Below are 12,321 nucleotides of genomic sequence, written 5' to 3'. Positions count from 1 at the left end.
TTTCCTGTAAATTACTATTGTTTGAATTCTAACATCCAAATTTAAAGTGTCTCACTGATGCCATTCCTTATACAATCATTGAAAACCATTGCTTCAATAGCAAAATATAAAAGAAAGGATTTTCACATTAAGTCCCTGTTACTTATTTCAGAATTCAGGGTCACCTTTTTTTACTTATTGTCACAAATTAAAAAAAACAATAATAAGTGCATTAAAACAATTTGTGTTGATATTCAATGAATATAACTCTATAACATGGGATAGAAATTCCACTTAAACTATAGTAGCTCAGTGTATAGAGGGGAAAAAGTTTGAAAACTAGAAAATAAAATGTTCCCATATACTTCAACCTCTATAAAAGAAAACTATTCTGGGTTATATAACAAAAATAAACCTCCCACCAGTGATCTTGGAAATCTTGAATTTTTTTTCCTGCAGGAGGATTTATTATTTTCCACTGAGTGTCCATTCATGCGTTTTCTTCTTGTTTCTATTCATAGCACCAGATCCTGACTAGCATGCACAACCTCAAAAGAAAAGAAAGACTAAATACAAACTGTAAAATTAAATAAAATAAAGCAAAATAAAAAGGCACATGTTCAGATTGGTTACCTCAGGGTGGTGCCATAGTGTCTAACGTGCAATAGCGCTCATGGAACTCACCTTATACGCAACACTATTGGATGAATCCACAATGATGAACAGGGGCTTCCTTGTGAAGGGATAGAGATCTCCAGGATGAAGGCTGGGGAAACAACAACAAGAGTAACAATGAATGACTGTATAACTCTATCAGCCAAGTCTCAGAAATCTTATTCATCAGTTTGGTCTGCTCACATCTCCTTTTTGTCACAGCACTGGGAGAAAAACAAAGATTAATTAAGCAAAAGACCAAAAAAGTCTGTATTTACTGGGGTAGGCAAGTTAACAGTTTTATTTGGAAAAAAAAAATTCAGACACAATTATTATTCAAGAATATTCAAGCTAAAGAGAAGTCTATATATTTAATATATATATTAATATATTTAAAGATGGATTAATAAATACACATGAAAATCTCAGAAGTCAGCATTTAGGGACTTACTTAGTATTTAAAAGTTCCTCCTAAGAACATGTTCTGAAAACAAGATGTAATAACAACCAGATTTCTATTTCAATGAATCTTTCAAAATCTATATCCATCTTAAAGATTTTTATTATTTTAAGCTATATCTTAATATTGCAGACAATAAGCAGGGGCTCCCCTTCTATTATCTACATTTCCTCTGGACATGTGCATCAGAATCAGCTGGGGTGCTTGTTAAAGATACAGATTCACTGTGGCCCACAGAAGGCTAAAGTCCAGTCACATGCATTTGAGAGCCACTGCTTAAGGTCACAATTTTGGTGTGCATGCTCTTTCCCATGGTTGGTGGACAATGTGGGTAGTTTATAAATATTAAGGTAAATGTAAATATACAAAATGATGTTGTCAATGAGCAATATCATCAAACCCCAATATATTTCAAATACAGGTTTTTCTGATATAAATCATTTACAACTATGGTCAACTACAGCACCAACACATGGCTTGGGGGACCATTAGCTGTTATACATGTAATTTGAAACATTTCCCTCTGCCCTCCCTTCCCCACTCTTTAATATGAAGAGTTATATTTTTATGTAAAGTGCTATTAGAAATGCAGTTTCAAGCAAGTCCAGTTTCCTCTGTAATGAGACTGCTCTCTCTCAGCTAGGGAAATTTTAGAACCCATAATGACCCAACCAGTGAATGCACTGAGCAAACTTTCATGGATGAAATCTCCTTGAAATCATACAGCTAACTTCATTTTTGCTATATCACACCAACAGAACCTTATATTAAAAAGCTTATATTGGGGGAAAAAAAAAAAAAGCTTATATTGGGCTTCCCTGGTGGCACAGTGGTTAAGAATCCGCCTGCCAATGCAGGGGACACGGGCTCAAGCCCTGGTCCAGGAAGATCCTATATGCCGTGGAGCAACTAAGCCCGTGCACCACAACTACTGAGCTTGCACTCTAGAGCCTGAGAGCCACAACTACTGAGCCTGCGTGCCACAACTACTGAAGCCCATGCACCTTGAGCCTATGCTCCGCAACAAGAGAAGCCACTGCAATGAGAAGCCCACGCACCGCAACAAAGAGTAGCCCCACTTGCCGCAACTAGAGTAAAGCCCGCGCACAGCAACAAAGAACCAACACAGCCAAAAATAAAATTAATTAATTTTAAAAAAGCTTATTTTGATATTAACATGCATCATGTCCTGACTTATTATTTATGTATATATTTATTGTCTCCTCCAACTTGAATGAACAGATCTCCAGAGACTGAATAATTCCTGACATATAATACATACTCAATAAAAAATTGTAAAATAAATATTAACAATTCTAATTGCCTAAGGTAGTCAGAGCCTGAGATATTGTTGGAATCCAAATAAGTGTTATGAATAGCAGCCTAAGGGAACATTCCATTTTACTTAATATTTTATAAGAGAGAACTATAATTTTTATAATACATACCAGTGCATTTCCTTGTGGGACTGATTTCGTTTGTGAATGGCATCTCCATTTATAATATCCCGGTTACTATTAGTAAGTACCCCTCCAAAATCATAAGGACCTATAAAAAGAAAGGGAAAAATCCTAGACTTCAATTGGAGAGTAGCATTGATCTGATGTTCAAACACAAAGGTGTTGGGTGAATCTTTCATTGATACAAATGGAAGATAATTACAAAACATTTTTATTAATTGAAAATTTAACATTTTAGTTTAACGTGGCATTTAAATGATTTCAGCATGTTGCCTGTTCCAATATTTTAAAAGATCACCTGACCATCTTCATCAGTTCTTCAGATTATAATGAGAAACAAAACAAGAATCTACTGCATCCCATTATTCTGGGTAAAAAAGAGATGGAGATCTGGGATGTTCAAAATGATCTTCTCATTTCAAGCAAAATTTAAAATCTCAAGCTCAACAAAATTATTTAAGTAAGAAAGTTGCAGAATGAAGTCCTAATAATTTCTTAAATGTAATTTTAAGAGGGCCACTAATTGTAAAAATGTAGAGAAATTTTTGAATGGAACTTGAAAATTCTCACTGACAAAAACTTCATTTTTAAGAAAAGAATTACCAAATACCAGTGTAGGAAAAAATCCATTATCATTATTATTACATCAACCACTGTAATTCCGGTTTGGGAATTAGCCTTTTCCCACTGGTCCTATCAGTTAAACTCTTATGTAAATGGAACAGCAACTGTGGGATGTTAGGAATAATCTCTCTCAAAGGACCATTCAGTTAGTAACTACTGTACTTTGAAAAAAGTAAAACAAGAGATCAATACGTTAGGCGGGGCCCAGAAAATCTGATTCAATAGTGTATAAGATATGGAAATAATTATTTATAAATAAAAGTACTAACTTTATCACCAAAAATTTAAAGTATTTATGATTTTGCATCACTTTTAATAGTAAGTCTTATATTTTATCCCTTAGAAAAATCACTGCAATGAAAAGAGATTTATTTTGTTTTGTTTTCATTTTAACACTTAAAGAGGATCTGTAGGTCATGCAAGGAAGATGGCAGGGACATGCATTGTATAAAGGAATGCAAATTTCAACAAACAAATGAGGAGGAAAATGTTAAGGATGTTAAGAACAATTTTTTTTTTGTCCAGGAAAAGATTTAATTGCCTTGTTTACATCCAAGCTACTCATCTATTTCAACCAATTTCATATATTCTGGACTCACATGTTCTGGACAGCTTCAAGTTTTTATTCTAAAATAGCATCCCAATATTCTACAGATTGAATCCATAAAACCAAAGAAAGGACACACAAAATAAAATCATGTCAAGGACTTGAACTTTCACAGTTACAAAAGTGCACTGATTTCTACAAGACTTTCAGCCACAGTGAAGCCGCTGACCAGATTCCCTAACACACTAAAGGCTCAGAAAAATTCAACGATGTGAAGTAGATAATTAGGCTTGGTTATTCCATGCACATATATGTGTTTGCTTTTAGCAAATCTGTTAGAGATGCATGCATGTAGTATGTGAATTTTCTGATTTTTTTTAACTTTACCGTATAATATTTCAGCAAATAAAACAGACTAGGGTATCTACAAGATTGCCAATTCGGCAGATAGACCAGGTTTCAAATTTGGGAGCCTCTCTAGAAAGCTTGAGATTGTCTGTGGGCTACGGGCCATCGCCTTGTAGAAAATAAAGAGAATTCAAGCCCTGCTCACGACAGGGAGCATTCCTTTATTGTACCTTCACTATCAGAACGACCTGTGGGGAAAACGCCAGTGGCTGACAGGTAAATCAGAAGCACACTATTGGCAGGCAGCTCCTGAAATTAAAGAAAATCACTTATACAAAACAACAAACAGAAAACAACAGTTTTATTGAAAGTTCATGACATTTTAAAGTTGTAGGGAAAACAAGAACCTAGTTTAACACATAATGGTCTCCTCCAAGAGAAAAGTCACTCTTGCTAGTTCCAACTTATAACTGTCTACACAGCAAAGATGCATTATTAACCTATAACCAGTGCCCAAAGTTTTGAAGACAATCTCTGCTTCAAAACCCCATCATTTAAAGAACGTTCTCTGGAAAACTTAAAATGGAGAAGTAAAGATCCTGACTATAGGTCTAAAAGACAAACTTCCATCCGTGCCTTTCTCTATATAAACTGAGAGGAATTCCCTACTCATGGTTCTTTCAGACGACCAAAATGTTTCCCAGAGCCACCATTCAGGTGGCTGTTCTATTTATAGAAAATGCTTATAAAATCTGCTCCTGTTTTTCAGTTCTGCATTGACTATTATGCCTAAAGCAGTTTAGCAAGAAAAACCCGGAGAAAGGAGAATGATAATTAATCAATATTCTCATTAATTAATGGCAGGGAACATTCATAACATAATAAGCAATTTCCATTCCAAAAATAGCTATGATTAGGATATTCTAAGGCAGTTTTCATTTTCATATTTTTCCTAAATTCTTGACTCAAATGTTCAAAGAGAAGAGTGACTCTCAGATTCCATTTAAGGCACACTTTCCCCATATACTAAAAAGTACTGGATGATAGATACCTTAAAAGATGCTGCTAAGAATGTGTATAGTTGGCTGAACGTTGGTTTGTAGAGCAGGTACTTGTGGGGGTTTTCTCGCCTGGTAGGCTTGTCAGCTGATTCCTATATTTACACACAGAAAACAATGCACATACAGTCGGTCCTCTGCATCTGTGGATTCACCCAACCACGGATCAAAAATATTTAGAAAAAAAATTCTAGAAAGTTCCAAAAAGCAAAACTTGAATTTGCTGTGCACCAGCAACTATTTACATAACATTTACATTATATTTACAACTATTTACATATAATTTACATTCTGTTCGATGTTATAAGTAATCTAGAAATGATTCAAAGTATACGAGAGGATGTGCATAGGTTGTATGTAAACACTCTGCCACTTTATATAAGGGACTTGAGCATCTGCGGGTTTCGGTATCCACGGGGGTCCTGGAACCAATCCCCCAGACGGATGACTATACAAACTGTACTTGACATATGAATTATCAATGCCTATTTTTACTATCCTTTTCATTAAATATCTTTTTTATTAGCATTATGCTTATCGATTTCTTCTGTGTCTCATCAGGAGAATTCTTTATTCACACTCAGGCATTCGTTGAATAATAGCATTCCATGAGGAGCAGAAGCAGCAAATTGCAGATGTAGGGAGAAGATCACCTGCATTCCTGGTTTATTCATCTGGGAAGCTAAATTCATTGGCTCCCTTTCCAGGGCTTGTAACATCCGGAACATGTCAACAGTTAGTTCACTGAACTTAACCTGCAAGGAAAACAAACCTGACCATTAATGCAGTATGCAGACCTTGAAGTGTTTAATCATATTGTTACTCTTGACTTTCATGTGTACCTGATGACATTGGATATTTTATTCCAAAAAATTTCAAAAGACAGAAAGTTCAAAAAATTGTACAGTGACATCCTTATGCTCAATAGCTAGATCCTGTAACATTAACATTTTTCTATATTTGCTTCATCACGTCTCGCTCCATCTATCAAGACTTCTATCAATCCATCAATTTCCATAGGTATTTTTAAAAACAAAAAGTAGTCACGTAAACACAGAGACCTATATTAGATCCCATAAAACATGTTAACTTTTGGCAAAACAGCCAGGCTGAAATATGACTATGGCCCATTTTAAAATCACTTCATTACATTTTGGCACTACATAATGTTTAAGGTTGAATCCTGAGAATTGCCTGGAGGTCCAGTGGTTAGGACTTGGAGCTCTGACTGCCGGGGCCCTGGGTTCAATCCCGGGTTGGGGAACTAAGACCCCACAAGCCGTGTGGCATGGCAAAAAAAAAAGAAAAAGAAAAAGAGAAAAGACTGTATCCTTGTCTAGTTTGTTTTGTTTTTAACAACTTATTTTTTATTTATTTTTGGCTGCGTCGGGTCTCAGTTGTGGCATGCAGGCTCTTCACTGCGGTGTGTGGATTTCTCTCTAGCTGTGACGTGCAGGTTTTCTCTTCTCTAGTTGTGGCACGCGGGTTCTGGGGCGCGTGGGCTCTACAGTTTCCGGCACACAGGCTCTCTCATTGAGGCATGCGAGCTCAGTTGTTTTGGCGCGCGGGGCTTAGTTGCTCTGTGGCATGTGGGATCTTAGTTCCCCGACTAGGGATCGAACCCGTGTCCTCTGCATTGTAAGGTGGATTCTTTACCACTGGACCACCAGGGAAGTCCCCTCCTTTTCTATTTTGAATAATACTTCTACAGAACTTCATGTAGGCAAGGTTTTAATTTAAATTAAAATGTTTTAATTTAGAAATTTGCAAATTAAAGCTTTAAAATCCAAAACTGGAGAATTATAAAAAAAGTTAACAACAACAAAAATGATAGATGTAAGGGAAGGATCCAAAATTAAAACTTGTGTAAGTAATATATATAGAAAAGTGTATCCACTGGTGACTTTTCCAATATCCCATAATTTTCAGTAAATTACATTTCTAGTATCATGGGACTATGCTGTCATGAAAAAATATCTGAAATCTGCTTTTGACAAATGTACTTAAAAATAACTCCTCCCTAACACACCACTGTAAAGCAATTATACTCCAATAAAGATGTAAAAAAAAAAAAAAAGTAACAATGGAAATTTAAAAGAAAAAAACACAAAACTCCTCCCCCATTTTTGCCTGATTGTAAAGGTAATATACAGATTTAGAAAGTTGTAAGGAAGAAAATAAAAATCACTTAAAATTTTGCTAAATTTTTTAGAGATAAATCTTTTATGATATTGGTAAATTTCTTCTTTGTCTTTTTCTTATGTATATATGTACTATACATAGACATTTTAACATATATAATAAAATAATTCTGTTTACATAGGTCCATATTATTTTCACTTGCCATATCATAAGTATCTTCTTCTGTGATTAAAAATTCTTTCTAAACCATTTAAGTGTCTGTAGTACAGTCCATATATAGACACAGCATAATTTAATTAACTATTTCCTAGCAAATGGATATTAGGATATTTACAAGGAAATAATTCTGTAACAATCAAAAGTACTATTTTTCAAAGTGAATTTTAAGCATAATTCCTTCACAATTCTTTACCTGGTTATTACAATTACCAATAATGAGTGCATCAGCCAGAGACAACTGTCCCACAATCATGCCCTGTTCCAGCAATGGGGCTCCTGTTTCAGCAAGGCGATTAGACGTGATAACAATGGTATTATCATCATTTAATACCATCACAGGGTCTGCCTGGAGAAAAAGCAGTAAGTGGTTGATGGCCAAGACAAAACGTCAATATAAGAAGTTATTCCTTCTTTTTGACATATACACATAATAAAAAATATACCACATATGCATTTACATACGTAATTATGACAAACTTTCTTGTCAAGAACTGACCTCAATGAAAGCTGCTACTTCTTGAAGCACCAGGTTCCATTCCACTTGATCTTCAGTATTAAAGCGGTGAGTATAATCTTCAATTTCATCCGAGAGTTCCTGATTTTACAATATCATGAAAAGAAATGGTTATAGAAAAAAAAACATAAAAATAGATTGTATATTGTACCATACTCCTGACAGAAACTGATACAGTTAAGAAGTTTGATTATTATCAATATACGGTCCCAGTTATAACCAAAACAGAGTGAAAATTACATGGGCTTGCTTCAAAATCAAAAACTCCAAAATGATAACACATCAATAAGATCTTCATAGAAATCCACAGTGACCCATACCTACTCAGTGCTACATCAGCAATGACTTTATTAACAGGAAATTCTTAAAGGTAAACCCCCAAAATTTTAACATTTAAAAAAAATGAATATAAATTCTTTGTATTTATATCACACTATTTCTTTTGGAAATAATCTTATTAGTAACTGGGGATGGAGGAAAAAGGCTTGTCAAAACTAGCATGTTATACTGAATCACTTTGCTGTACACCTGAAAATAACACAATACTGTAAATTAACTATACTTCAATTAAAAAAAAGCAAAAACTAGCATATTATACTTGAGCACCAAAAAATCAAGAAGTATGCCATTGAAACCACTAACTGAATACAGAGTGTAACCGGAATGTAGCATGCAATAATTACAGATATTAAGTGAATCTAGAATGCAGGTAACTCTTAATTACCTGAGTTAATGAAGGACAGAGTGATGCAGACATACTAAAGGGAGGAAAAATCAAAACCCATTCACACCTTTGTAAAACATTTTTCTTGACCTAACTTTTCAATTATTTTCTTAAACCAAATATTTTAACTTTTGTTTGCATTTGCCAACCATTCATTGATGGGTGATGAAATGTAAAATAAGCTGAGGGGACAAAAGTAAGAAATTAAGACAGTTATCTCTGGTGTGTTTGAAATATGAAGAGTTGGAAAAATTTTTTATCATGACCCTTGTCAGAAGTTACCATACTCTCAAAGTTGTAATGATTTAGATATATCAAAATTATTTTAACCTTAAATCTATTTTTAAAAAACAAAATTATCCATAGACAAGGAGAGCTTAGGATTTTAATTATTTGAAAGGACATTTACCTTCACCAGATCCTTCACAACATCCATTTTGTTGAGAAGAAGACAAACTACTATAAATCTTGCATAGTATCGTAGCTTCTTAACTACCAACTCAGGTCTATGGTAGATAAATGGAAAATCATTCATGAGATTTAAAAAAATATGCTTTTTGATTTTTCTAACTTTCTGATAGCTTTTTAAACTCTTTTGATACTATTTTGCACAGTTATAAACATTGCTTCATATAACCTATAGTCTTTTCACACATTTCTTACTCAGTGGTTCATTACATTGTTCATTCATATATTAAATTCATTCAACAAGTTATCTATTGAAACTTAGATGTATCAGGCACCATGCTAAGTACTAGATTAGAATGATTTAAAAAAAAAAAAAACACTATAGACACAGTCCCTTCCCTCACAGATTTTACAGACAGAAAAGTATTTAAAATGTAGAGGAGACGGATAAATATTTAAAATAGTGGAAAAAAGATTACAATGATGTAATATTACAAAATATTACAATGATTACAATTTGAGCTCACAGGACAGGATCTTGGGTGAGAGAAGGCGTCTTAGAGAGAGTAATGTTTAAGTTAAGACTATAAGGAAGACGTTACAGTAGAAACTAACACAACATTGTAAAACAACTATACCTCAATAAAAAAATTTTTTAAAAATTATAAGGGAGATAATGGCTTCCCTGGTGGTGCAGTGGTTAAGAATCCACCTGCCAGTGCAGGGGACACGGGTTCGAGCCCTGGTCCAGGAAGATCCCACATGCCGCGGAGCAACTAAGCCTGTGCACCACAACTACTGAGCCTGCGCTCTAGAGCCCACGAGCCCCAACTACTGAGCCCGTGTGCCACAGCTACTGAAGCCCATGCGCCTAGAGCCTGTGCTCTGCAACAAGAGAAGCCACCGCAATGAGAAGCCCATGCACCACAATGAAGAGTAGCCCCTGCTCACCACAACTAGAGAAAGCCTGTGCGCAGCAACGAAGACCCAATGCAGCCAAAAATCAATCAATCAATCAATCAATCAATCAATTTTTTTAATTAAAAAAAGATGAGAAGACAACAGTCAGGAAAATATGAGACAAAAAGAGTTCTAGGAAGATCAGTCTTTGTTTTGAAATCTTATTTTTCTAACATTAATACAATCAAGCCAGTTTTCTTATGCTTACTATTTGTATGCCATATCTTTTTCTATCCCTCTACTTTCAAGTACCTGTGTCTTTTCATTGTAATGCATCTTTTGTAGACAGTATACAGTTAGGCCTTGCTTTTTTATCCACTTTGACAATCTCTGTCCTGTATACTCAGGAACTCAGACCATTTACATTTAGCCTTATTGTTGCCTTGGCTGAGTTTGCAACTCTCACCCTGCTATTTGTTTTCTACTTGCCCCTTCTGTGTTTGTGGTCCTCTACTGCTCCCTCCTTGCTTTCTTTTCAGCTAATCAAATACATTTTAGTATTCTATTTTATATCCTCTATCAGCTTCTTACTTATACTTCTTCATTACTGTTCTTTTCATGATTGCTAGGAATAATAACACACGTCCTTAATTTATTAAAGGCTATTTACAATCTATATTACACCTCTTCACACCTGACCCTTAATACTTATCCCTCATCTGGAATTCCCTGGCGGTCCAGTAGTTAGGACTCCGAGCTCTCACTGTTGAGGGCCTGGGTTCGATCCCTGATCGGGGAACTAATATCCCTCAAGCCTCACAGTGTAGCCAAAAATACATATATATATTTATCCCTTATCAATTCAAACCGGACATTTCCAATTTCTACTTCCTGTTTTCCACATCCTGCATTGCAAATATAATAAATAACCTTACAACAATATATTTTTTGTATATGTTTCACGTTTTCCATAATAAAATTTTTTTTAATTCCTCTTTGACCCATGAATTATTTAGAAATGTGTCTACTGATTAACATAATGATTTTTTTAAACTATGTCTTGTTCTTAATTTTTAATGGAATTGCACCACCGTTAGACAATGTATACTTCAAAAATTATTGAAACATTTTTTTGTGGCAAATATAAGTCAACTTCACAAAAGTTTCATATAAGCTTGAAAATTACGTGCATTCGCTTATTGTTGTATGCACTTTCATGCACATTAGAACAAGTTTTCAATTATGTTACTCAAATCTTATAGTTGCTTATCTTCTTGACACATAAATTATTAAATGTTATATTAAAAATCTCCACGTACAATACATGGGACCATTTATCAATTTCTCCCTGAAAATATGCCACTTTTTGCTTTGTTTATTATTATGCTACATTACTGGGCATATACAAGTTTAGAATTTTTTTATTTTCCCGAGTTGTTCCTTTTATCATTACGAAGTAAAGCTCCATCCTTAATAATATTTTCTGCCTTAAATATAAATAATGTATACATAAATAGAGCAGCATTTCTTCCGCTTAGTATCTGTCTCATTTGTCTTTTCCTATGTACCTTATATCTTTGGAGGACCTCTTGTAGATAGTATATTACTGAATTTTTCTTAAAAAGGCATACTGATAATCTCTGACTTTTCCCTAGGAGGCTTAGATTACTTTCATTGACTATGATTACCAATGTACTTGGACTTGTTTCTACTTTATTATTTCGTGCTACAATTATACTTTTTTTCATATATATTCCTTTCGTACTTTTTACTGTAATGATCGTAATTCACTTTCCTCCCCCTTCTGCCTGTTTTGAATTTACACCTTCTCCTTATGTTCTTTAAAAATATTTTTCTTAATATTTTAATAAGCAAACACTACTTACTCTAAGCTTCCTCTGAACAATAAATGGATCTTATTAGTACGGTTGAATTCTTTATTTTCTCCCTTCTTTCATGTTGTTTTCCAGGATTTGGCCCCATTTTATCTTAATAACCTCAATTAGCCATTATTACAATTACTGTCTTATAAAGTCCATGCTTTCTTAGGAAGCAAGGGGATAATTTTTTCTCATGAATCCTTGTATATCATCCCTTCCTTTTAGTTTCAGTTTTCCTTTTCCTGAAGAAATCCTTAGAAGTTCCTTTATGTCACCAAAACCAACCATGCCCCTGCAAGGCTGTCATAGCACTGGTCAGAGGGTTAATGACCTGGGGATTTCCCTCACATTCTTGACAGCTAAGCTTTCCATTTAAAGGGATGGTTGATCCTTTTATTAAAATA

At 34.5% G+C, this 12,321-nt stretch overlaps 1 protein-coding gene across 3 annotated transcripts in view; it reads right to left on the bottom strand.

The window, feature by feature from the left end:
• The window catches only part of SCAI (suppressor of cancer cell invasion), a 114,616-nt gene that overhangs the window by 22,329 nt on the left and 79,966 nt on the right, over window positions 1-12,321 (bottom strand). For all 3 annotated transcript variants that reach the window (XM_060101246.1, XM_060101247.1, XM_060101249.1), the window contains 8 exons: window positions 9,139-9,235; window positions 7,988-8,086; window positions 7,685-7,837; window positions 5,784-5,885; window positions 5,124-5,225; window positions 4,303-4,381; window positions 2,542-2,641; window positions 664-745 (listed from right to left, as the gene is read on the bottom strand). In XM_060101246.1, coding sequence (XP_059957229.1) covers window positions 664-745; window positions 2,542-2,641; window positions 4,303-4,381; window positions 5,124-5,225; window positions 5,784-5,885; window positions 7,685-7,837; window positions 7,988-8,086; window positions 9,139-9,235 — 814 coding nt within the window. The remainder of the gene's footprint in view (window positions 1-663; window positions 746-2,541; window positions 2,642-4,302; window positions 4,382-5,123; window positions 5,226-5,783; window positions 5,886-7,684; window positions 7,838-7,987; window positions 8,087-9,138; window positions 9,236-12,321) is intronic.

This window comes from Mesoplodon densirostris, chromosome 6, assembly GCF_025265405.1.
Source record: "Mesoplodon densirostris isolate mMesDen1 chromosome 6, mMesDen1 primary haplotype, whole genome shotgun sequence".
Classification (NCBI taxonomy): Eukaryota; Metazoa; Chordata; class Mammalia; order Artiodactyla; family Ziphiidae; genus Mesoplodon; species Mesoplodon densirostris.
The sequence above is the reverse complement of the archived record's forward strand: the minus strand, read 5'-3'. Positions and strand labels throughout refer to the sequence as shown.